Source organism: Myiozetetes cayanensis, unplaced genomic scaffold (assembly GCF_022539395.1).
Source record: "Myiozetetes cayanensis isolate MyiCay16 unplaced genomic scaffold, myiCay2020 scf5-8, whole genome shotgun sequence".
Taxonomy (NCBI): Eukaryota; Metazoa; Chordata; class Aves; order Passeriformes; family Tyrannidae; genus Myiozetetes; species Myiozetetes cayanensis.
In genome coordinates this window covers 1128912-1150168 of record NW_026087742.1, presented here as the reverse complement: position 1 = coordinate 1150168, position 21257 = coordinate 1128912, and the positions used below count along the sequence as shown (strand labels likewise).

The 21257-nt window shown below is 46.6% G+C and overlaps 1 protein-coding gene across 2 annotated transcripts in view; it reads left to right on the top strand.

Annotated features, from left to right (window-relative positions):
- The first annotated feature begins 2338 nt into the window (after positions 1-2338).
- The window catches only part of FCHSD2 (FCH and double SH3 domains 2), a 111862-nt gene continuing 92943 nt past the window's right edge, over positions 2339-21257 (top strand). For both annotated transcript variants that reach the window (XM_050333464.1, XM_050333463.1), the window contains exons 1-2: positions 2339-2536; positions 4678-4775. In XM_050333464.1, the coding sequence (XP_050189421.1) occupies positions 2516-2536; positions 4678-4775 (119 nt within the window). In that variant the 5' untranslated portion in view covers positions 2339-2515. The remainder of the gene's footprint in view (positions 2537-4677; positions 4776-21257) is intronic.

Below are 21257 nucleotides of genomic sequence, written 5' to 3'. Positions count from 1 at the left end.
TAAGATAAAACAAGTAAAATAAATAAAATGTCAATAAAAATATAATAAAATGAGAAAATTTATAAATAAGTTAAATTACAAATAAGATAAAATATAAAGTAAAGTAAATAGAATAAAGTAATTAAAATGTCAATAAAAACAGAAATAAATTATAAGCTAAATAACAAATAAAATATAACAGCAAGATAAAGTAAGTTAAATGCCAATAAAAATAATAAAGTTTAAAGTAAACTATAAATAAACAAATAAGAATATAAAAGAGATAAAATATAAGTAAAATTAAATAATCAAAATGTCAATAAAATAATAATAAAGTGAAAAATAAGTTATAGATAAATTAATAAATAAAATAAGGACATAAAATATAATACAAATAAAATAATTAAAACGTCAATAAAAATAAAATAAATAAATTTAAAATTAAATTATGGGTAAATAAAAATTAAATGAGAGAAAATATATATAGTATATAGAATTACATATGAAATATCTGAAATACATTAAATAAAGGTTACTCTCAATGCTTCTGTCTTTCCAAAGCGCATTCCCAGTTACGTACAGGTGTGTAGGAAATGCTTTGGATGCACTTCCCGAGCACAGGGATGGTCTTGGGAGAGCAACTTCAGGGCTCTGCAGGTCGTGCAGCCCAAATCAAGAGACGCCACAGATTTTCCCAGCATCTCCTGATGCACCACATCCCACTAATCATTCCAAGTTTCCTGGGGGGAACGAGTTAGACTAATTAGCAGCACTAAGTAAACTAATAGCTGGAGGAGAAAGGAGAATTCATGTTGCATTTGAGGTTTTTCTTGTTGTTTGGGTTTTTTTAAAGATGGTTAAAGCATCTTTAAAGGCGACGGGTCATTTTTCTGGGAGCTGGAGTAAAGCAGCTCATCAATAATAAAGGAGCAGCAGCAACGCTGGAGCACTTGGGAAGATGCAATTATGGGAATTGCCTGCAAACTGCCCTGGCAATTCGCTTCAAGGAAGCGGCCAAGTGCACTTTAATATTTCAGAGATTTCCTTGCAGCGGAACCGAGAAGCAAAGCCCAGAACTTCAGTTCTCGGGGAGGTAACACCTCAAAAATCAGCGTCGGATCAGGGGGGTTTTGGTTCATACCCAGCAAAACACGACGCGGTTGGGAACACCGGGTGTGCCCCCCGGGCTGTGCCTGCGCTGCTCGGGGGCTTCATTTGATTTGAGCTTGGGTTAAAATCGCCCTCCTGTAAATGGCTCGTGTGCAGGTGCTCTGCTCCCGGAGTGCCCTGGGATGCACCAGGATCCGGGGGGCAGCACTAAGGGATTGCTCCACCGCTGTGCCCGGGCTCTGGAGGTGCCAGTCCCTCGTGTGAGTGAACTCTGTGAGTGAACTCCAGCTCGAGTCCAGCTCTTGCTTGGCTTGGGCAGCCCGGGAGCGCTGGGGGGAAGGTGATGGACACCCCCGAGTCCCACGAACTGCGTCCTGCACCCCAGCCCAGGGGAGCGATCCCGTGGTGGACTCACGCCTTGGGAGCACTGCACTCCCCCGAGCGCCTGCCTCCCTGTGCCCCCCCACGCACAGCCCTGTACGCCCGGGCACCCCCCAACACCCTCCCGGGCACCCCCTCCACTACCCCACGCACACCCCGCACCCTCCCGGGCGCATCCTCGCAACCCCCACGAGCACACTCGGTACATCCCCCCCGTGCGCCCTCACCCCGAAATCTCTCTGCGCAAACCCCCGTGCGCGGCCCCACACCCCACACTTCTCCAAACAGCCGAGAGCCACTCGTGCACCCCAGTGCCGACCCCCGCAACCCCCGTGCGCCACTTACACACACATCCCTGTGCATCCCCTAGCACCCCTGCACCCCACTGTGCATTCCCCCAAACTCTCCTGTTCACCCCCAAACCACCCATTTACCCCCCGCCCTGTCCCCCCGCGCCCTCTGGCGTCCCCGCGTGTCGTCGTGTCGTGTCCCCGCGTGTCGTATCCCCGCGTGTCGTGTCCCCGCGTGTCGTGTCCCCGCCGGCGCCGCCCCCGCCCCGCCCCAGCCGATGGCGGCGGCCGTGGGCGGTGCGATCCCGCCCGTGTCCGCACGAGGGCGCTCCCGGCGTTTATTTATCCCCCCTTTGCGCTTTTTTCTCCTCCTATTCCCCCCTTTTTTTTTTTTTTCCCGAAGTCTCTCCCCTCCCTTCTCTCCGCCGCCTCCCTTTCCCGTTCCGCGCCCCCCAGCGCCGCGACGCTGCTGGCCTTGCCCGGGAGGAAGAGGCGGCCTCGCCTCTCCCCTCCCGCCTTACCCCCCCATATCCCCGCCGCCACCATCCCGCTCCATCCCTCCCTGCTTCCCCTCCCTCCCTCCCTCCCTCTCGCTCCTCCCGGCCGGCGGGACGCGCCCCGAACCGGGAGCGACACGGTCGCTGCCCGCTCCTCCTCCTCCTCCTCCTCTTGCTCCTGCTCCTCCTCCTCCTGCAGCGGGGGCCGCATCCTGCTGCCGGGGGGAGGGCATTGATGTGGATACCCAGCGCAGCACCATGCAGCCGCCGCCGAGGAAGGTGCGACCCCCGCCCCGGGGAAGGGGGCTGCGCGTGATGCGGGTCGGGGGTGATTTTTTGGGGGTTTGGGGGAAGAGCGAAGGCTCGGTCTGAAGGCACGGGGGGAGCGGGAAGGGGGCTCCGGGTGGGCTGTGCGGCGGTGGGGGCTGGAGGCAGGTTGGGAGAGGGAGAGCCGAGTGCTGGGAGGGAATTGGGGGTGCGGAGGGCTGTTGTTGGGGGTCTCGGGGAGGGTGGACGTGCAAGGTGGGTAACGGGGGAAGGTCTGGGGGTGTGGGGGGGAAGTGGACATCGGGGTTGGGAAGTGGGTGTTGGAGGCTGGAGATGGGGGGCCGCGGGTGCTGGTGCGGTGGGATGGGTTGGGAACGGGGAGGTGAGGTCTGGAGGCAGGACTGGGCATGGATGGGGAAGGGCTGGGGAGGGTGGAGGTGCAGGGGGACAACGCTTGGTCGGTGACCCCCATCTGAGCCACCACCCCCATCCCCATGGAGCTTCTCCAAGGGAAGCAGAGCCGGGAAGGGCTGGGAGGGGGCCAGTGGCTGCAGAGGGGAAGGTGTTGCGTTGTGCTGGTCGTGGGGTGGTACCGGCTGTGGTTTTGGGGGCTCGGCTGTGCCCGGGTGGTGTGTTGGTGCCAGCAGCGATGGGTTGGGTGTCTGGGAGAAGAAGGTCACGTCCGGAGTTGGTGCAGGGATCCAGACCACGCCGGTGTGTGTCAGGAGCGCGGGGGAACAGGGACAGCCAAAATCGTACAGCGTTTTCACCCCCGTTCCCCCCCCGTGTGCTGGGAACAACCTGCAGAGGCACCGAGGGGGCTCTCTGGCGGCCCTGAGGTCCATGGCAGCGTGAGGTGTGGGAAGAGACGGGAGAAGGGATGTAAATTTGGAAGAAAAGGCCGTTCCCAGCGTGGCCCGTCGGGGTGGGCAGGTTGTTATCTGGGCGACTCGAGCCGGAGTGGGGTGATTTATGGGACGTTTATTTTGGCGTGTGGGGAGAGCTGGATCAAAGTGGGGCTCGGGATGGAGCAGCCGCTCCTCCGCAGGCGGCGGGAGAAGGAGTTTTGTGGGGCTGGGGTTTGTGCGTGGTCCATGTTGGGGATGTCGGGCGGTTTGGGCCGTAATTCCCAGCCCCGTTTGAGATTCCAGGCGTGAGGTTGGGGTTCCTCGGTGAGGAGATCGCTTGGTGGGGCTTTGCCAGGTGGGGACCTGGATAATTAGAGCAGGAGAGGTTGGGAAGGGAGAGGAAGAGCAGAAATCCTTGTAGATGCCCCGAGCTGCCCTGGCAGCAGCTGCGGTGGGAATCTCTCCTTGGCTCATTCCTGGCTCGTTTTAGGGCTGGACTTTGCTTTTGTCAAACAAAACCGATTCGATTTCCATTATTTATTTATTTATTTATTTATTTCACACGTGGGTCGTTCCTTGCCTGCGTTACTTCATTTCAGGTTATTTCCATTACGTGTCTCGCGTAGGTTTATTTATTTTGAGGAGGGTTTTTTCCACACACAGATGCAAACAAAAACGCCGAAAGCTCCCGTTAAAAATAGAGCCTTTTTTCTGCTTAAAATCAGAGGCACGCATGTGATTTCTTTTATTGGTGTCATGTGAAAAACCTGTCGTGGTGTGATGTTGTGGCTGTGCTCCTTGCTGGGGGATGGTTTTCAGAGTTCAAATAGAGGAACTGATGGGATTTAAGGGGCTTTCTTTTCTGCCTAGTGAAGAAGAGGGAGATGGAATTTTTTTTTTCTCCCTCTTCCCCAATTGGAGGAACTCTCTGGCATTTCTGTGCTCAGGAATTCATAAGATCTCCAGGTATTGTGGTGATCACTTTTTAGGCTGATCCATGGATTCCCTGGGATCCACCAGAGGGTTTAAGTGCCAAGACCTCTTGTTTTATAACAACAATTCCAAAGTTCCCTTCCAATATCATTCCTGATACATTAGTGTAATCTGCCAGTTATCAAGTGGTTCCCAAAGTATTGAAATTTTACCTTCAGGATCCCAAAGGAAAACTCCACCAATGCTAAAAAAATAATACCAACCTTCTGAAGCTTTAGAGAGTGGGATTAATTGTTTGTTTTACTGTTGAAATTTGACTGGGATACAGAAAATACTGAACTGTGGCTTGGTTTTCCTTGGGTTTTTTTGTAGGTGAAAGTCACACAAGAGCTGAAAAACATTCAGGTTGAGCAGATGACAAAACTTCAGGCCAAGCACCAAGCAGAATGTGAGCTCCTTGAAGACATCAGGTAAGGCTCCAGAAAGCGTTCCCAAAATTCCTCTGAGGTCCAGTTTTTGGAAGAACGTTGGAGTTACAAAATTCAGGAACTGACGATGGAATTTCCTCTTTGGATTTCCTGCTTTTGGGCTGTTAAAGTTTTGACACAGCTGGAAATTATAACTGGAGCTCACACAATGCAACCCGTTTTTTCTTCTCTTCAATGGGGGAAACGTTCAAAGAAAAGGGTCACAAACAACACAGAAAAAGCCCTGGACTTTTCAGCAATATTTCTTTTTGTAAGAGACTCAGGCTTTGATTTACAGCTTGTAAAAGGCTGCTAAAATTATTAAGATATTTTCAAGCCACTCCTGATTTATGTCTTGGGAGAGGAAGAGAGTTTTGACCAGCACTTGGAAACATTGCAATTTTTTAGGAGAAAGAAGATATTTGCATTTATAATTTCAAATTCTGCCTGGCTTAGGGACAATAGGGAAAATCTCCACGACATCAGCGTGTGGGGGGTTTGTTATTAATTCTCCCTAATGGAATTGTTTCTCTGGAAATTAAAAGTTTGCTTTTAAAACATGGTGGCAGTGGGGGCCTGGCATTACGTGGAGGATTAATCATTCAATTTGCAGTGGATCCATTTGCAGGGTGGGAAATACTCAGCAATAATAGTGTTGTCCACTTGTGAATTATTTAAATGACATTTCCTGCTTCGTGTTTGTCTATAAAATGAAAGTGTTTGGCTTTGCCAGGCTGCTTGTCCTGCTCTCCCAGTGTCCTCTCCTGATAAATCAGAATTTCGAGGCTTGAGCTTTCTCCCCCTTTTTGGGGGGGGGGGGGTTGAAACACTTTTTCCTATGGGAAAGATCCCAGCGTTCGTTTCCTGAGATAAAAAATTGTGTTTAAGTCACAAATGCTGAGTAATAAGGAACAGGCTGATCCAAGGAATTTTTCCCCCCTTAGATGGAAACTTAATTTTAGAACATCTAGGCCAGGTCCTGCTGCTCTAGGCCAGGTTTTGTAGCCCTTGCTGTTTTTCAGGAGCTTGTAAACCCTTCAGTGTGTTTTCTGCTGAAAGATGGCACAGGGCTTAATTTCCTTGAATGTAATTTAATTTCTGCAGTTAATTAAATCTGCGAGTTTTAACGGCAGGGACGAAGAAACCAGGTTAAGGTATTTAATATATTTAATACATTGAATTGCCTGCCATGGCCACTGACTGTGTGGAGCCTGCCTTCAGCACTGGTTGCTGTGTGGATTTACAGATTAAATGTTTGTTGTGATGAGATTGGATGTGACAGCTCAGTTGTGGCAGTGATTTGTTCAAATATCAGCGAAAAAAAAAAAAAGAGAACAAGAGATTTTGGGTTAAAAACATTTGCTGAACAAGTTCGTGGTGCAGAGGCCTTTTAATTTATTTAATTAATTGAATCTCCTGAATCCTGTGCTGGTCAGTGGGTGATGTTTGGGAGAAATTGGGTGTCAACCTCGTCATAATCTCACTTTAATAATATCACTTTGAATTTAATAATGGCACTTGAATTTAGGGCTGTATTCAGGAGATGCAGCCATTGTGAACCCAGAGCATTCCAGAAAGCTGGAACCACATGCAGGATCTCCTCTGTCTCTGCAAAGAAGGATTATTTTTCTAGAAAGCCCCCTGCTGCTCTCCAATAATAAGGAATTTTAGCTGAATGCTGTTTGTTGGTCAAGACTTGGGGAAAATTTGGGGCATTTTGTAGCACTTTGGAAGCTTTTTGGGCACAGCGTTGTCCTCCGAATTCCAGGGGCTGAAGTGGCAACAGGAAAGGCTGAACCAGGGCTTGGGTTAAAATATGACTTTGTTACAAAGAATTACTGTATTTGTTGGCACAGAACTGCTCCATCCAATGCTTGGAAGCCATAGGATTTATTTAAGATGTAAAGCTCTGAATTGCATTTTTTTTCTTCCCCCCATCCCTTTGATTCAGTTTTTAATGCAGCTAAAAAAGCAGCAGCAAAAAGGAAAAGATCAGAGAGTCCCGTTGCAGAGTTCCAGCAGAATAAACCCATTGTCTGCTGTATTAGGAGATGATTTTTGGCAGCCATTCCAATGGCTTTGATATCTTTATGCAAAACTGAGCGCTGCTTTTAAATGGTTGGGAGTTGGGAGGTTTAAATTTGTAGCGTTCTGGAGAGGATGAAGAGCAAACTATTTATTCCAGTCTGGATTCTTGGTCAGGGTTGAGGTGTCTGTGTGGAAAATACCTTTTCTCCAGCCCATCTGCAGATCCCTGATCTCTGTGAGGGCTCTACATAGACAAACCCACCAGTTTAGCACATTGAAAAGATATTTAAATCTAAAATATATCTGCTAAGACAGTGTTTAATGCTGGATTCAGGTCCTGGAGGGCAGGAAAAAGAGGGGAACACGTTCTGCTTGTGGGAAGCAAAACCTAGAACTGATCAAACTGTGTGCTGGTAGCGAGGGGAAAACGAGGCTGGGAATTAGGTGAGTTCTGACACACTGTGAAATTCTAGTGTCTCCTAAAATATCACCATTTCAGCCTTCCAAACTCCCGTGTTTCCCCAGGGAAGCTCAGCAGCAACTCCAGCTGAAATCTCAGGGCTTGACAAGCCCCTCATAAAAACAGCGTTTGAGATGTTTAGCAAATAGGTTTAAAAGCACATTTGTGTGTTTGTCATCTCGGTTTGGCTCTTTGGGTTCCGTTTCTCTGGGCTCAGTGAGGGGGTGAGTCGGGGGAAGGAGTGATTCAGGATGCTTTTAGGATCATAGGCTGGTTTTTAGGCATGACATGTTTATCTGCTGTGGCTGACTAAGGCTGTCATAACCCTTCAGGTGGTAGATCTGTGCTGGTGTCACTTTAAAAAAGGTTATTATTCTGCCATGGGGATGGAGAGAGAGAGATTTTTCCCAAAAAAAATACATACTTTGTTGCTGTGAACCAGAAAAGCTTTCAGATTTCTTTCTGGTGCTTCTTCCCTCTGTCCCCACTGGCTGCTTTTAGGCAGGGAATTAATTAGTTTGGAATTCCAGGGGCCAGCTGGGTTATGAAAGGCTGAATTTATCAGAGGTGTTGGCAATTTTCAGGTGTTTTAATTTGCTTTCAGGGTTGCCTAATTTGGCTGAGGGCAGTAAATAAGTCACAGCCAGAGTCTGCAGTGGCCCTTAGGTTGCTGAGACACAGAATTGTAAAGAAACTCTGTATAATCCCCATTTTAATTCAACTTGGTGTTTCTCTGAGGTATTTACATGCTACAGACTTTATAAACTTGTGAACTGATGATTGTTTTACCTTGAATTTTAGGCCCTGCTTTTCCAAACCACTTGATAGGCCATTTGTGTTTTGTCAGAGAGAATGAAATCGTGTTTACATGGCTGGCTCTAATCTGTTCTAAAGCCTGGACTTTAGTCTGGACTAAAGCTCAGCTAATTCTGCTGCAGCAGAAATCAAAACCTTCCCTACCTTTTCTCCCAAGTTTTTTTGGCAAATCCAGTGCCACTGCTGGAATGAGAGGGAGGAGGGGTGTGGAGGAAGGAGAGGGAAGCAAGGCTGGGCAGCAGCATCCCATCTTCACCTGGGTTTAAAGTCACTGTCACAGGCCCAGCCTGAAGCCCCTGTGGAAGGCACAGCTGCTGCTTTGGCATTTCCATCTCTGGAAACTGCAGCTGATTTAAGTCTGTGCTCATTTTGGCTGCCTGGATGTGTTGATCCTGTGTTGCTTCAGCCTTCAAGGCGTTTGAAATAAGGTGTAAAGAAATTGCCTGATTTCTGGCTCAGATGGAATAACAACACGGCCCTTTCACTTGTTGGGTCCTGGATTTAGTTTTAGGAGTTCTTTTTGCTTTCAACTCCCATTCCTAGTGTAAAAGGAATTGCCAAAATCCCAGGCTCACAGTCTACCTGTGCTCCTGATACAGATGCAAATCTATGTGCAGATACTTCCTTTTCCTCTTCTGTCCTTGTGGTTTCTTCTTCCTTTTTCTCATTTAACCTATCTTCTCCTTGTTCACTGGATTGTGTATTGTGTCCTGTAAATTCATCCTGCTTATTCTTGGTAAAGCTGCTCTCACTCCCTGTTTAATTCACCTCTCTCCTCTTCTTTGAGAGGGGGGGATATTTTCTACCTTCCACCCACAGCTCTGCCCTCTGAGCTGCTTCTTTTGAATTTATCAACTTCTTGAGAAACTAGGGTTAATTTTTCCTCCCAGGTGCTTCATCTCTCCCCTTTCTTTCCCCAGTTCTGCCCCTGTGAATTTTAATTAGCCCTTTATTCCTGAGATGTGATGTTCAGCTGAAGGTGTGTTATTTGCCGAGTGGGGAGACCCCGTGGCTCTTCCTGAACTCTCCAAGCCCTTCCAAAGTCTTGGATTCTGTCGCTTCTGCTCTGCTGAGGTGTGACAGGAATATATTTGTGATGGAATCAGTAATTCCAGGGCAGGATTGGTGGGTTTCTGGCCAGGATGAGGCCAAAGCACTCCCTGTGTGTCTCGTGCTGCCACAACAAGCCCGAACGAGCAGCCCAGGGGGGTTTTAAAAAAAGAAAGTAAAAGTGTGAATGAACCTGGATCCGTGAGCAGGCAGTTGCTGCTCGTTTGAACATGTCATTTTGTGTTCTGGGCTGTGCTCTCCACTTAGCAGAGTTCCAGGGAGGCTTTTTGCTCTTGGATATACTTTGTGCTCTGGGGCTGGAATTCGACGGTGCCGTTGTGTTGGCAGGTTCCTGATAAGGTTTATTGGAGTTCTGGCTGGAGCAGGAACTTCTATTCCCCTTCAAATGCAGCAGATTTAATCCAGCAGATCACTGACCAGTTCCTGTGATGGGGAAGAGCTTCACCACTGCACAGAAAATGAGTGGCTGGAGAAAAAAAAACAAAAATAACATGGATTTGTAGGCGTTTGGAGTTGTATTTATTAGGATGCCATAAGGGATTCTGAAAAATCAGGAGAAGGCTTTCCTTTTCCTGCCCTTTCTTCCTGTCCTTCCCAGTCTCTTCAATTTATTTGGGTATTCCTGCACCCCGTCTCAAAGCCTGTTTGCCTCTGGTTCCGGGGGTCTGATAAGGCCCTTTTTGAAAATCCCTCTGGAAGCTCCATCTCTTTTTTCCCCTTTATTCTCCTCTGAAACGTGTCCTTCCTTTCTCCTTCAAGGTCATTCCCTGCATTCAGAGGAGGTAATTCCTGCCTCTGCTGTTTGGGGCTTTATCTAAGTAAGAGCTGAGTGATTTTCTGGGCTTGCAGGTTCTGAAATCTGCAAGTGGGAAACAGCAGAAGAATCAGAAAAACTCCTGAAAAATATGTTATTTTAGTCCGGGTTTGGCTCGCACTGGAGGAGCTTTTCCTTTGTTTGATTAGTGTATTTATTTCTTTAAATCTTTCAATTTTCTTAGGAGTTGGTAACATTTCTTTCCTCTTGGCATGAGCTTTCTGAGTATTGTGAGTTTTTGCATTTTGCTTTTTTTTCTGGGGATCTGTTCGTTAATTGAGGACACAGTTCTTTGATGTAATACTAAATAGGCAAAAATTTCCGAAATTTTCACGAAAATTGGTGCTGTTCCTTCTGAATAATATCCCATGTAAAGATCCCCCAGAATCTGTGGCCTGGGCACGTTCCCTATAATTAGGCAGCCCTTTAATGAGATGCTCACATTCTTGATGGAATTAAAATCTAGGGATGTTTTGACTGGAACTTATTTGAGGGAAGCTTGGAATGTACTTTAAAAAAAACCAAAAAAACACCACCCCGTTGCCTACTGGGTGTGGAAGTTCAAGTTTTGAGGGGGGAAAAAAAAGAGTTTTAGTATAAACACGGTCACAGTGTAATGATTCAGGCCTATCCTGGCACTGGGGAGGTTTTTATCCCTGCCATACAAAAATTAATGGACCTCTTGTTCCAGTATTTCCAAGTAGTTTTTAACTGATGAAAGTTTAATCATTAAAAGAAGATTTTTTTTTTTTCGGGGGGGGGGTGGTGGTTTTGTTGGGTTTTGTTGCCTTTTTTTTTAAGAAACCCCAACAACCCACTTCTCCCATCAGAAGGAAAATTAATTTTTTTCTCCCCAGTTTAGCTCTGAGATTTGCATTTGAATGAGCTTTTGGTTATTAAAGCAATTCCAACAGTTCTGGAAGTCTGATTTTCTTTTTTAAGGACTTGTATTTTTAGCCTTCCAAGACAGTAACAAGAGAATTCGGGTTCTCAGTACAGAAAGTTGCATTTTCAGTTTGGACTCAATGCCCCCTTTTTAAGAATGAATTCTTGAGCTTGCAGAAAGTCATGTGGGCTGGATTTTATTTCTCTTTTTTCCCCCTGAATTTTTAGCCCAGCATGGCTTTTCCTGGAGCTCACTGTCATTTTTCACCACAGTGTTGCTTGGCAGAGCTCTAAAAAACCAGCCATGAAGTGCTGGAAAGTTGCTTTTGGGACAGGTTTTTATGGTGACAGTTGCAAACTGTAGCTGCCAGTCCACATATATCTCTATAGTTAGAGATATATATAAATATAAAGATATATATGTAAGGATATATGACCCAGGATAATTTTAAAGGCACAGACAGCTCTTCCTTTGCTCCACTTGTTCGACCCCAAGCTGCACCTTGGATCTTCTCTCTTCTTCATCCCATCCCTTTTTTGGGATAAAGGTTTTTCCTGTGAGGCCAGAAGTGGTTTTAATTCATTTCTTACTTGGAAAACTCCGTTTGAAGAGGATTGAAGAATTTGGGACTTACCACAAACAGTCAGGATAAATACTGGAAAGAGGAAGAGCATTCTTATCATTCCACACTCAATTAGTCCATCCTGGCCAGATTTCCTGCAGCGTTATCACAGAAAATGCTGAGCTGGGAGGGACCCATCAGGGTCATCAAGTCCAACCCCTGCTCCTGCTCAGGACACCCCAAAATCCCCCCCCCCGTGTCCCTGAGAGTGTTGTCCAGACACCTCTTGAACTCCCTCAGGCTTGGTCCCTCAGGCTTGGGAGGCTGTTCCAGTGCTCTAGGGGAGAACCTTTTCCTGATACCCACCCTCAACCTTCTGCTCCGCTTTTTTTGGGTGGCAGGAGGTTGATTTGGCAGGTTTTGCTGCCTTTGCCAACAGCGCTTCTTTTTAGCATCTTTCCAGCCTTTTTTAGCAGACTTTTTGTGCCCAAGACCTGCTGTGACCTGGGACATTGAGACACTCCCTCTTCATTCCAACACTGAACACGTTGTTTTTCCTTTCCCCTCCCCTCCGTGCCAGCCTTGTCTTCCCTCTGGAAGTGGTTTTGGAGGTGGGGATGTGCCGGGGAAGCTGGTGAGGTGTCAGTCTGGCACCTGGATCGTTCCATGATCCGTCCTGAGGGCACAGATTCTCCCCTCTGGCCCCGGGGAGGAGGGTGTGGTGAGGAGCAGGAGACAGGATTACATCACCACACCTGCTTCTCCAAAGTGTTTTTGGCTGCCTCAGAACAAAACCAGGTTTTGTCGGGCTCAAAAGCCCTGCTGGGACACTGGGGACACTGATTTTTGGCAGTGCCGGTGTTTGTGCCCCAGAACTGGAGTTGAGTGGAAAATAAACCCTTGTCTGTGGTCTCTTAACACAGGGAAAATATCCCAGGCTGGTGTTTCTTAAGACATAATAATAATAATAAATAAGATGCCTCTGTTTGTGGGGCTTGGAGAGTGTGACAATAGCTGCGTCTGAAGTGGGTTTGATTATTTTGCTCTAAGTTGTATTTGGAATTTGTGGGGATTTGGGGGCTCCTAAAGGCTGGTTGAACATGCCCTGAGGATGGATCCTGAAGGTTCTCTAAAGGAATACACAGAATTTATGTTATAGACACATTTCAACAGTGTCCTGTTGGGGTTTGAGTCCTCAGACTGAAGTTACTCCAGTCAGATATTTGCTGTCAATGAAACTGGTTTATAACAGCTCACCGTAGTGCTTTTCTGATTGGTTTTTTAGAGCAGCTTTTAAAAGTTTAACACCATTTTTCCCTAATGCACAGTAGGAATATGTTAAATTTGGGGGGGTGGGGGGACGTGTTGGTGTTGAATTGGTGGTTGTGAGTGTTTGGTTGTTTTTATTTGTGAAATAAAGGCAATATTTCCAGTTGAAACTCGAGGAGTGAAAGTGTTGAATTCATGGCTGTGAGTGGTGGGGTTGTGTTTGTTTCTGAAATAAACACAGTATTTCCAATTGAAACTTGAGGAAGGAGAGTGAAAGTGTTGAATTAAATGGTTCTAAGTGTCAGTTGTGTTTATTTGCGAAACAAACACAGTATTTCCAAATGAAATCTGAAGATAGGGAGTGAAAGTTTTGACTTAATGGCTGTAAGTGGTGGGTGGTGTTTATCTGTGAAACGAATGCAATATTTCCAAATAAAACTGGAGGAGAGAGAGATTGAAAGGAACTAAAAAAAAAAACCACGTTGAAATCCAACCTTTTTTTCTTTTTTTTTTTTTTTTTTCCCTGGGTGTAGATTTTATCCTCAGCCTCTAAAAAAACCATTCATAACGTTCGGAGCCGTTCCTTGGGAGGGAGCCTTTGGAGTTATTTTTAAGTGTCCCTTTCTGTGAGAACACGGCGAGGTCCAATCCCCAGCGGCTCTGGGAAGGTTGTTCACACACTTCTCTCTCCTCCTGCGCTTTCTTCCAGCAAACATCCCTTTAATGAGACAGACAAAACGCGTTGGTGTCTCATTTTAGGAGGGGGAGCTCAGCCATGCAGAAGACTTTCGAAGATTTATGGCGGTAAAGCCACTGAGGGGAGTTATTTTTGCTTCTCTGCCAGCTGCCAGCCAGTGCTAGTGGAGGAAATGTTGGCATGTTTAAATACACCCAATCCTGAGCAGAAATAAGGGATTTTTTTTTTTTGGCTGGCTCTGTGCATTTTTGAAAGGGGGGAGGGAAGGGAGGAGGCAAAAAAAAACCCCAAAACCAAACGAGCCACGATTTTTCTTGAGGGGATGATATTCTAAGGTGTTCTCAGATCAAAAGTGATTTTAAAGGTGTTTGAATGGAAGGGTGAATTGTAGAATCCTGGAATATTTTTGGGTTGGAAGGGATCTGAAGGAATATCTCGTTGCAACCCCCTGCCACAGGCAGGGACACCTTCCACTAGCCCAGGTTGCTCCAACCTCACCTGGAACACTTCCAGGGATGGGGAATCCTCTGGGAAATCCATTCCAGGGCCTTACCACCCTCACAGGGAGGAATTTCTTCCCCAAATCCCATCTAAATCTCCCCTTTTCCAGTATGAAGCCATTCCCCTCGTGCTGTCTCTCCATCCCTTGTCCAAAAGTCCCTCTCCAGCTCTTTGGGAGCCCCCAGTGAAGGCAAACGCTGTGTGTTTGAACCAGAAATGAAAACCTCAAGGGTGTGATGGTGTGGGAACTGCTGAGCCTTTCCAATCACTGTAAATAGAGGCAGATTTGGGAATCTGATGGTTTTTTTTCCCCCCCGTGTGAAAGGTGTGGAAGCCCTTGATGAGATGCAGTGCCTGATCCACAGGTTTGCAGCATCTGCCTAAAAACTTCTGATGTTGCTAAATGTATGCAGAGCTTGAACAATGTGCATTATATTTAAAGAGCCTAAAATACCCCTCCCCCTCCAGACTTTGAAAAATTGTTCATGTGTATTTGTATTAATTGATGTGCAAGCAGATCGTGGTTAATTGCTATTGTGTGGGAAACAAAGCAGGCCCTATACTCTGGGTTTTTTCTAAGCATTTGAAGCTTTCCTGCTGAGGAGGTGAATAATATCATAGAATCTTTGTGATCACACCAGTCTTTGCTTGGAAATCTGCAGAATTTTGATTCCAGTATGCAAAAATTGGTTGGTGTTTCAACAGCTGGGGAAAAGTAGCTGGAGTTGATCCCTAAGGAAGAATTGAATTGAACCCTCTCTTTTATCTGTTGGGTTTGTGGCATTTTGGGCATTAGGTACTGAAGAAATACTACTAAAAAGTCGTAGGATTTCTGCATAAAGAGGTTGAGCATCCTTTAGTGTCTTGCTGAAGCCTGATAAAAATGTCCTTCAATTTTTGCCTGTAAGAGGTTGCTGCCTTCCTTTTCATCTTCACAAGGAGCAGTAGGAGCGAAGGTATGCTGCTTTTCCTTGGAATCCAGCGTGGGGATGTTGTTATTCCTGATTTCCTGGGGAGACTTGGCCCTGGTGACCGTGGCCTCGTGTGTCCTGCGGCCAAGGTTTGCTGCCAGAGGAATGTGACCGTGGGCTTTGTTCTGGAGTTTGGAGGGGGTGTTTTCGACACCCCAGGATGAGATTTTGGAGTGTGTTGAGCTTTGATCTTCCACAAAAAAGGCTCGGTTTTCCTTAGCAGGGGGTGCTTTGATGTTCTCTGCTTGCTGGAATGCCAAGTCCTTCTTGTGGAGTGCTGCTGTCCACTTAATATCCAAGACCAAATCCTTTCTTCCAGTGAGTCCACACACATCCAAACTCTCCGGGGAGCAAAGGGGGTCTCTCTGCTGGAATTATATCTTGTAATTTGGATTTTATGTTTTTTTCCTTTCTAAATTTAGCAGGTTAGTTCTTACTCTGCTGGAGGAGGGCTGGGCCCTCTTTTGTTGACACAGCTCCCTGGATGTTTGGAATGCCTTTGGCCTTCCCTGCACCCAGCTGTGCTGCTGGACTGGCAGAGGAGAGGCTGGGAGAACTGGGATTGTTCAGCCTGGAGAAGAGGAGGCTCCAGGGTGACCTGATTGTGGCCTTGCAGGACCTGAAGGAGCTACGAGAAAGATGGAGAGATACTATTTACAAGGACCTGGAGGGACAGGACACAGGGAATGGCTTCCCACTGTTGGAGGGCAGGGTTAGATGGGATATTAGGAAGGAATTCTTCCCTGGGAGGGTGGGGAGGCCCTGGCACAGGTTGCCCAGAGAAGCTGTGGCTGCCCCTGGATCCCTGGAAGTGTCCAAGGGCAGGTTGGAGCAATCTGGGCTAGTGGAAGATGTCCCTGCCCATGGCAGGGGGTGGAATTAATGATCTTTAAGGTCCCTTCCATTCCAAACCCTTCTGTGATTCCATGATTACCTGCATTAACAGCCCTGTTCTGGTTTTCCTGGAGCTTTTCATTCAGGAAAACCACTCTAACGACATCATCCTCTTGCTCCCCAAAAGTTCTGTTTTCACTACAGAATTTCCAATTCAGTTTTGTTTCCAAACTGATTCTTAATTCCCAGTTAAGGACCTGAGCTGTGTTTTTTCCCCTCAGGGAAGATCATCCTGTGTTGGGCTTTTGTGGTTGGTTGCCAAGGTGGTGTTGGGTCACAGGTTGGACTCTGTTCTCAGAGGTCTCTTCCAACCCCAGAGATCCTGTGATTCTGATGTATCTACCCATAGATTTTAGAAATTGAGCCACATAGTTTTTAGTGAGCTGTTATATTTTACTAACTCAAAAAATAACAGTGCATGTACTGTATTCTCATAGGGTTGTGCTTTGAGGGAAAAAAAAACCCCATTAGAGTAATTATCATTACCTGTCTGGTGCGTTAAAATCCAGAATTTGACAATGAAACCTTGTGAAGGGCATCATTTTAAAATGAAGTGCCTGTATTAAAAGTAGAAAGGCGAAGAGTCATTGTGTAATGCACCTGGGGTGGCACTGTCAAGATTCCTAAAATGTGACAGCCGAGTAAAGGAAGAGCTCCGAGGTGGCTGTTGCTGCTACAAAACATTTGGCAGCTCCTGGGTCTGAAGTGAGGAGTGAACGATGAAATGTGCCTTGGCTTCTTGCTGTTCAGCAAACGGGGATCAAAGCAGCTCCTCATATCCCTGTGTTCTGAAAGCTCCTGGAAGACCCATTGGAATGACAAGATCCGAGTTTTATTTCTGAAAGGGAAAAATGCCTTGGATGTGATGAATCAGGGGTGGGTGAGCTGTAGAAAAAGCACCTTTGTCTTGGTCAAAACTGTCTCTCTCCCTAATGTTTGCTTAGTTTCCCCTTTAAAACAAACCCTCGTTAGTGATCGTTTGAAACCCATTTCAGCTCTGAGCCCAGTCTTCGTATTTGGCCTTAATTCCATCGAGAGGCCACGCTTTTATTTGGAAGAGGGGGAATGAACGTTCACACTCCCCAGCAGCTTCCTGGCTCTCCCTTCTTTGTTTTCTTTTTTTTTTTAATTCCACCAAAGGAAAAACTCCATTGTTTTAGCCTTGTTTTGTGTGTGGATGTCATGTTCCTCTGCTCACACGCTGGCCTGCTAATACTTCTCTGAGACAAATCGCTGAAAGCACTGGCTGCGTTTGAGGTTACAAGAATTCTCTATATATAGTGACAGAATTGATTTTCTTTTCTTTTTTTTTTGGCTCTGTTGCCAGTGGCAACTCATCCTAATCCCAAACTGTACAGTAATGTGATTTATGGGGACTACACTGCTCGCTGCTGAATGTTGTCTGGAATTTTTTTTTTCTCGCTGCGCTGCCCCGGGGTCACTTCTCAGGCAGAGATAGCTCGTGGTTTGCCACGAAATTTATCGTCGATAAATTGGATTAGGATGTTAAAAATGATGAATAAAATCTGAGCTCAAAAGCAAACTCGGGGCGGGGGGAGGGGGGGGAAACTGCTTTGTCATATTTGGTAGTTTACGAAGGAGGAGCTTCTCGTGAATTGGGAGCTTGTGGTGATAAAAATCCCAACTATCTGCTGTTCTAAGCCCAGCTTGTTTGTGGGTTTGTCCTGTCGCCCTGCAGCATTTTGCATATGCGTTGGTATTTTCGGTTAAATCAAATAAACTTTGCTGAGCACGCTTTAAAAAGCCTGCGTTGGGAGTGTCCCCGAGGTGTACCTTGCAACGAGCACCTAAAATTCCACCCTTGGCCTTTCCCTTGTCGTGATTGACCTCTTAATGTCCTGCTAAGAGGCTTCCTAACGCGTTGTGTGGGGAAGCTGCACGTTTTAAGTGTATCAGTTAAAGTGCTGCGAGCAAACCGAGGTGGAAAATGGGCTTTGTGAGGAAGGGACATTGGCAAAATTTAAATTTTCGAAGAGCCAGGGGCGTGGTGATCCTCAAGGGCTTTTCCAAGCTGAAGCTGTTTTCTGTGCGTGTGAGAACTTCTGAAGTCACGAAATTCAAGGTTAGAGCGGGTTTCGTGTTTCAAAGCAGGATCTCGTTCCTCTGCTGGCTGTGGGCTTTGGAAATCGTCGGATTTTACTGCTTTGAGTAGGGTTAGAACAGTAGTGCCTAAAATTGCTTGGAAGGATGGCAGGAGGCTGATTTTAGGGACTGAAAATCGTGTGTGAAAACTGGAGTAACAACACTTGTAGTGAATCCACCACGAAAGGCAGGAGATTGTTTTTGACCCAGGCATAGCAAGCACAACTCTGATTCCTTGGTAAGGACCGTATTTGCCGTGTAATTTGCCACGTCCTGCCTTAAATCATTAAATTCTGCACGTGGCTTGAAGCATTTTCAGCTTCAACACTTCTATTTACATTCGGGGGAATTTTCCTCCAGCGCAGTTTGTCTTGGTGGAGCGTAAGTGGAGATTGCAAGAGCAAACATTGAAGGGACAAACTGTAGCAGAGCTCTGGGAGATGAGGAGTTTTGGTTGAGGGAGGAACAAGCTTTTAATTGCAGCACAAAGATACCGAACGGGACGGGGTTGGTGAGTTCCTGTGAATCCTGTGTGGACCAAAAGGAGGTATCAGGGCTCCTCAGGGTGGTAAAGTGTCCTGCAGTAGCTGGATCAACACGGGATTAGTGTGTACCTGGCTATAAAAGGGATGGGGTTGGATGGTGGAGCTCGTGTTTGCTCGGGGAAAACTGTTTGGAGACAGAGAGATGTGTCGTGGTGAGGAATTTATAGCGGAGAGGAGAGCTCCGGTGTGCTGCAGGATGTTTGATCTGCCCGTTCCTCCCTTTCTGCAGGAATTCATGAGGAAGAGCTGAGTATTTTAAGAGTAAAGACCAAAGGGGAGACAGTGCAGAGCACGTATTTGAAAGTCAAGGTTAAAAAAAAAAAACCAGTCCACTTTTATTTCTTTTGTATTTCCCAGAGAAGTACACTGAGGTGAGGAGGGAAAGTGAGGGGTGACCTGCTCATGCCCTGCAGGAAGGAGAGCTGAATTCCTTGACTCAACCAGCAAAGGGTTCCTTGATGTTCCAGATATTTGCGCTTCAGGAATTGTAGAGATGTCCTTGCTGAGATCAGCCCAACCTCAGGCTGATCCTCAGGCAGGAAACACCCCGGCTTCTCCTGCTGCATCGAGGAGCTTCCCCGTGGACAACATTTCATCCAGTGTGGAGTTTGTCCTGCTGGGCTTTGGGATCTTGCAACCTCGTGTCAGTGTGTTCTTGTTCAAAGTCTTGGCCCTGAGGCCACATCTGTGCTGTGCTGAGATGTTTGTGGTGTCAGAACTCCACGTTGTCCGTGCTTGCCGTGGCAGGAAGGCTGGCAACTGGCTTTTAGGGATCCTGCCTGGGCTAGTGGTGCTTGGGCTGCTCTGACCACAGATTGACTCCAGGACCTGGAGGATCAGTGTCAGGAGAGCAGAACTGAGCTTGTTCGTGCAACTGGTGGGCAGAACCTCCTGGGAAGCAGCCAGGAAGGGGGAATGTGCTTGGAATGTGCTTGGGTTGGTGGTTTTAGCTGAGTTTTCCTAAGGAAGACTCCCAAGAAAGCTAAGGAGCAAAGCATCCCGTTGTGTGGGGAGCTCAGGAGTTTTGAGCAAGAAGCTGAAGGACACTGGGCAAGGTATGGAAGAGGTGGGAAGTGAAGGAGGAATATGGAAGCTTTGCTTTTGTGCTAGAGGACAATATGATAAAATCATGGAATTGTTTGGGTTGGAAAAGACCTCCAAGATCATCGAGTCCAACCCTAATATCAGTTTCATCTACAGCTCGTCAGGGACATGAGGAGGAGAAAAATGGAGGGATTTGGGCATGGGAGCAGCAGGACATTTTCCAAGGCTGTGGAGGAGACAGGGAAAGGAGTCCAGTACTCCCCAGTTTTACTCCCCCCCTCCAGTCCTTGCAGGGAAAATCTTTACCTAAACTGATGTGTTACTAGTTGGAAAGAAGAGCCAAGGCAGTGCTGTGATGTGAATGTTGATGAACATATTTCTGCAGGACCTGGGGGGGGGAAATTCCACACATCATCTCCCTGCTGAAGGGAATGGATGGTTGTTTAAATAATATGAGATGGCAAGTTGGACTGGAGACCAAAATGCAGGCAGCAAAACTGCGTTTGAACAGTGCTACCACGTGCCCAACACAGTGACTTATTGCAGGGTTTATTTAATGGGTGGGACAAAGTCTTCAGCAGCAAAGGCAATAAATAGTAATAGTGCTGATATCATTCAAACCTGCCGTGGAACTTCTGCTCCTTGATAAGAAGGCTGGGGAATTGCCTGTTTTATAAAGGATAATAGAAACCTGGCAGGTAAACTGTGCATATAAGAGAGTCACCTTTCTAGGAAAGAGATCATTTTGTTCAGATGATGTCAAACCATTGCACAAAGGTGAGGTGGTTATTTTTAAAGCCAAACACCAATGCTGTGATGTGCTGGAACGTGACCTTTGGTGATTTTTTTGTTGTTGTTGTTGTTGCTTGGAGTGGCTGTAAAGGAATTTAAAGTACTTTGTGGCACTGGAGACTCTGCTCCTAAATGAAATGGAAGTGAGTTTCTCCTTATGGTTTTCTTTTGTTGCCTTTTTGCAAGAGCAAGTCAAGCCTTAGAGAGTCAACACTGGCTGAAATTTGGGGCTGTTTAAATGGAATCCAACTATCCAGAAAAATGATTGGAGGCACCAGGATTCCACGTCATCTCCTTTAGCTTTCCTGGTGCATTTATGAAATGAGTGTGAGATTCAGCAGGTGTTAAAAGGTACTTTATTTCTGAACAGTAACTGCAGTGAATGGACGTGTTGGCACAAGGTGAGGTTGGAAAACCAGAGTATTTGTTGTGCTAAAAGCTGGGTTGGTCTCTTGTGAGTTTTGGATAAGTTATAAATAAAAGGAGAGCCCTGAAACTGCAGAAATATCACCAAAACCAACCAGTGCTGGCTGGCTGGTTGGATGTTCAGGTTCCAGTTCTTCAGCCTTTGCAGCTCCAGAACTGTTCAGGAGGCTCAAGGGGCGGGGAAATGTCCTGGGAAGAGGATGGCACTATGAGGGCAGCACAGACATGATCCAGACATTAATGGATATTATTGGAGTTGTTTAAGAGGCCAGAATTCCCTCTCTAAGGCCACTTGACCCACTCCCACTGTCCTTTTGTCTTGTTTTGCAGCAGATGTCACTTAGAAGTGGACCAGCCCTGTGCTGTGGGGGTGAGGGAAAGAGGGGTCATTCCTTCTCATGCTTTTCCTTTTTCCCTGCTAATGCCAGGTCTGAACTTTATGGAAACTTGGGAAAACATGGAGAGCTTTCCAGTTCTCTGCAGATAATGGTGTGGAATCACCAAGCTGAGGGGGATTTTTGGGATGCTCCAGGCAGGGAATGGTTCTCTTGCTGTATCCCAGGCAGCATTTGCTGTGTTGGGAGGAGTTTGGCTTGGAAAAGGGAA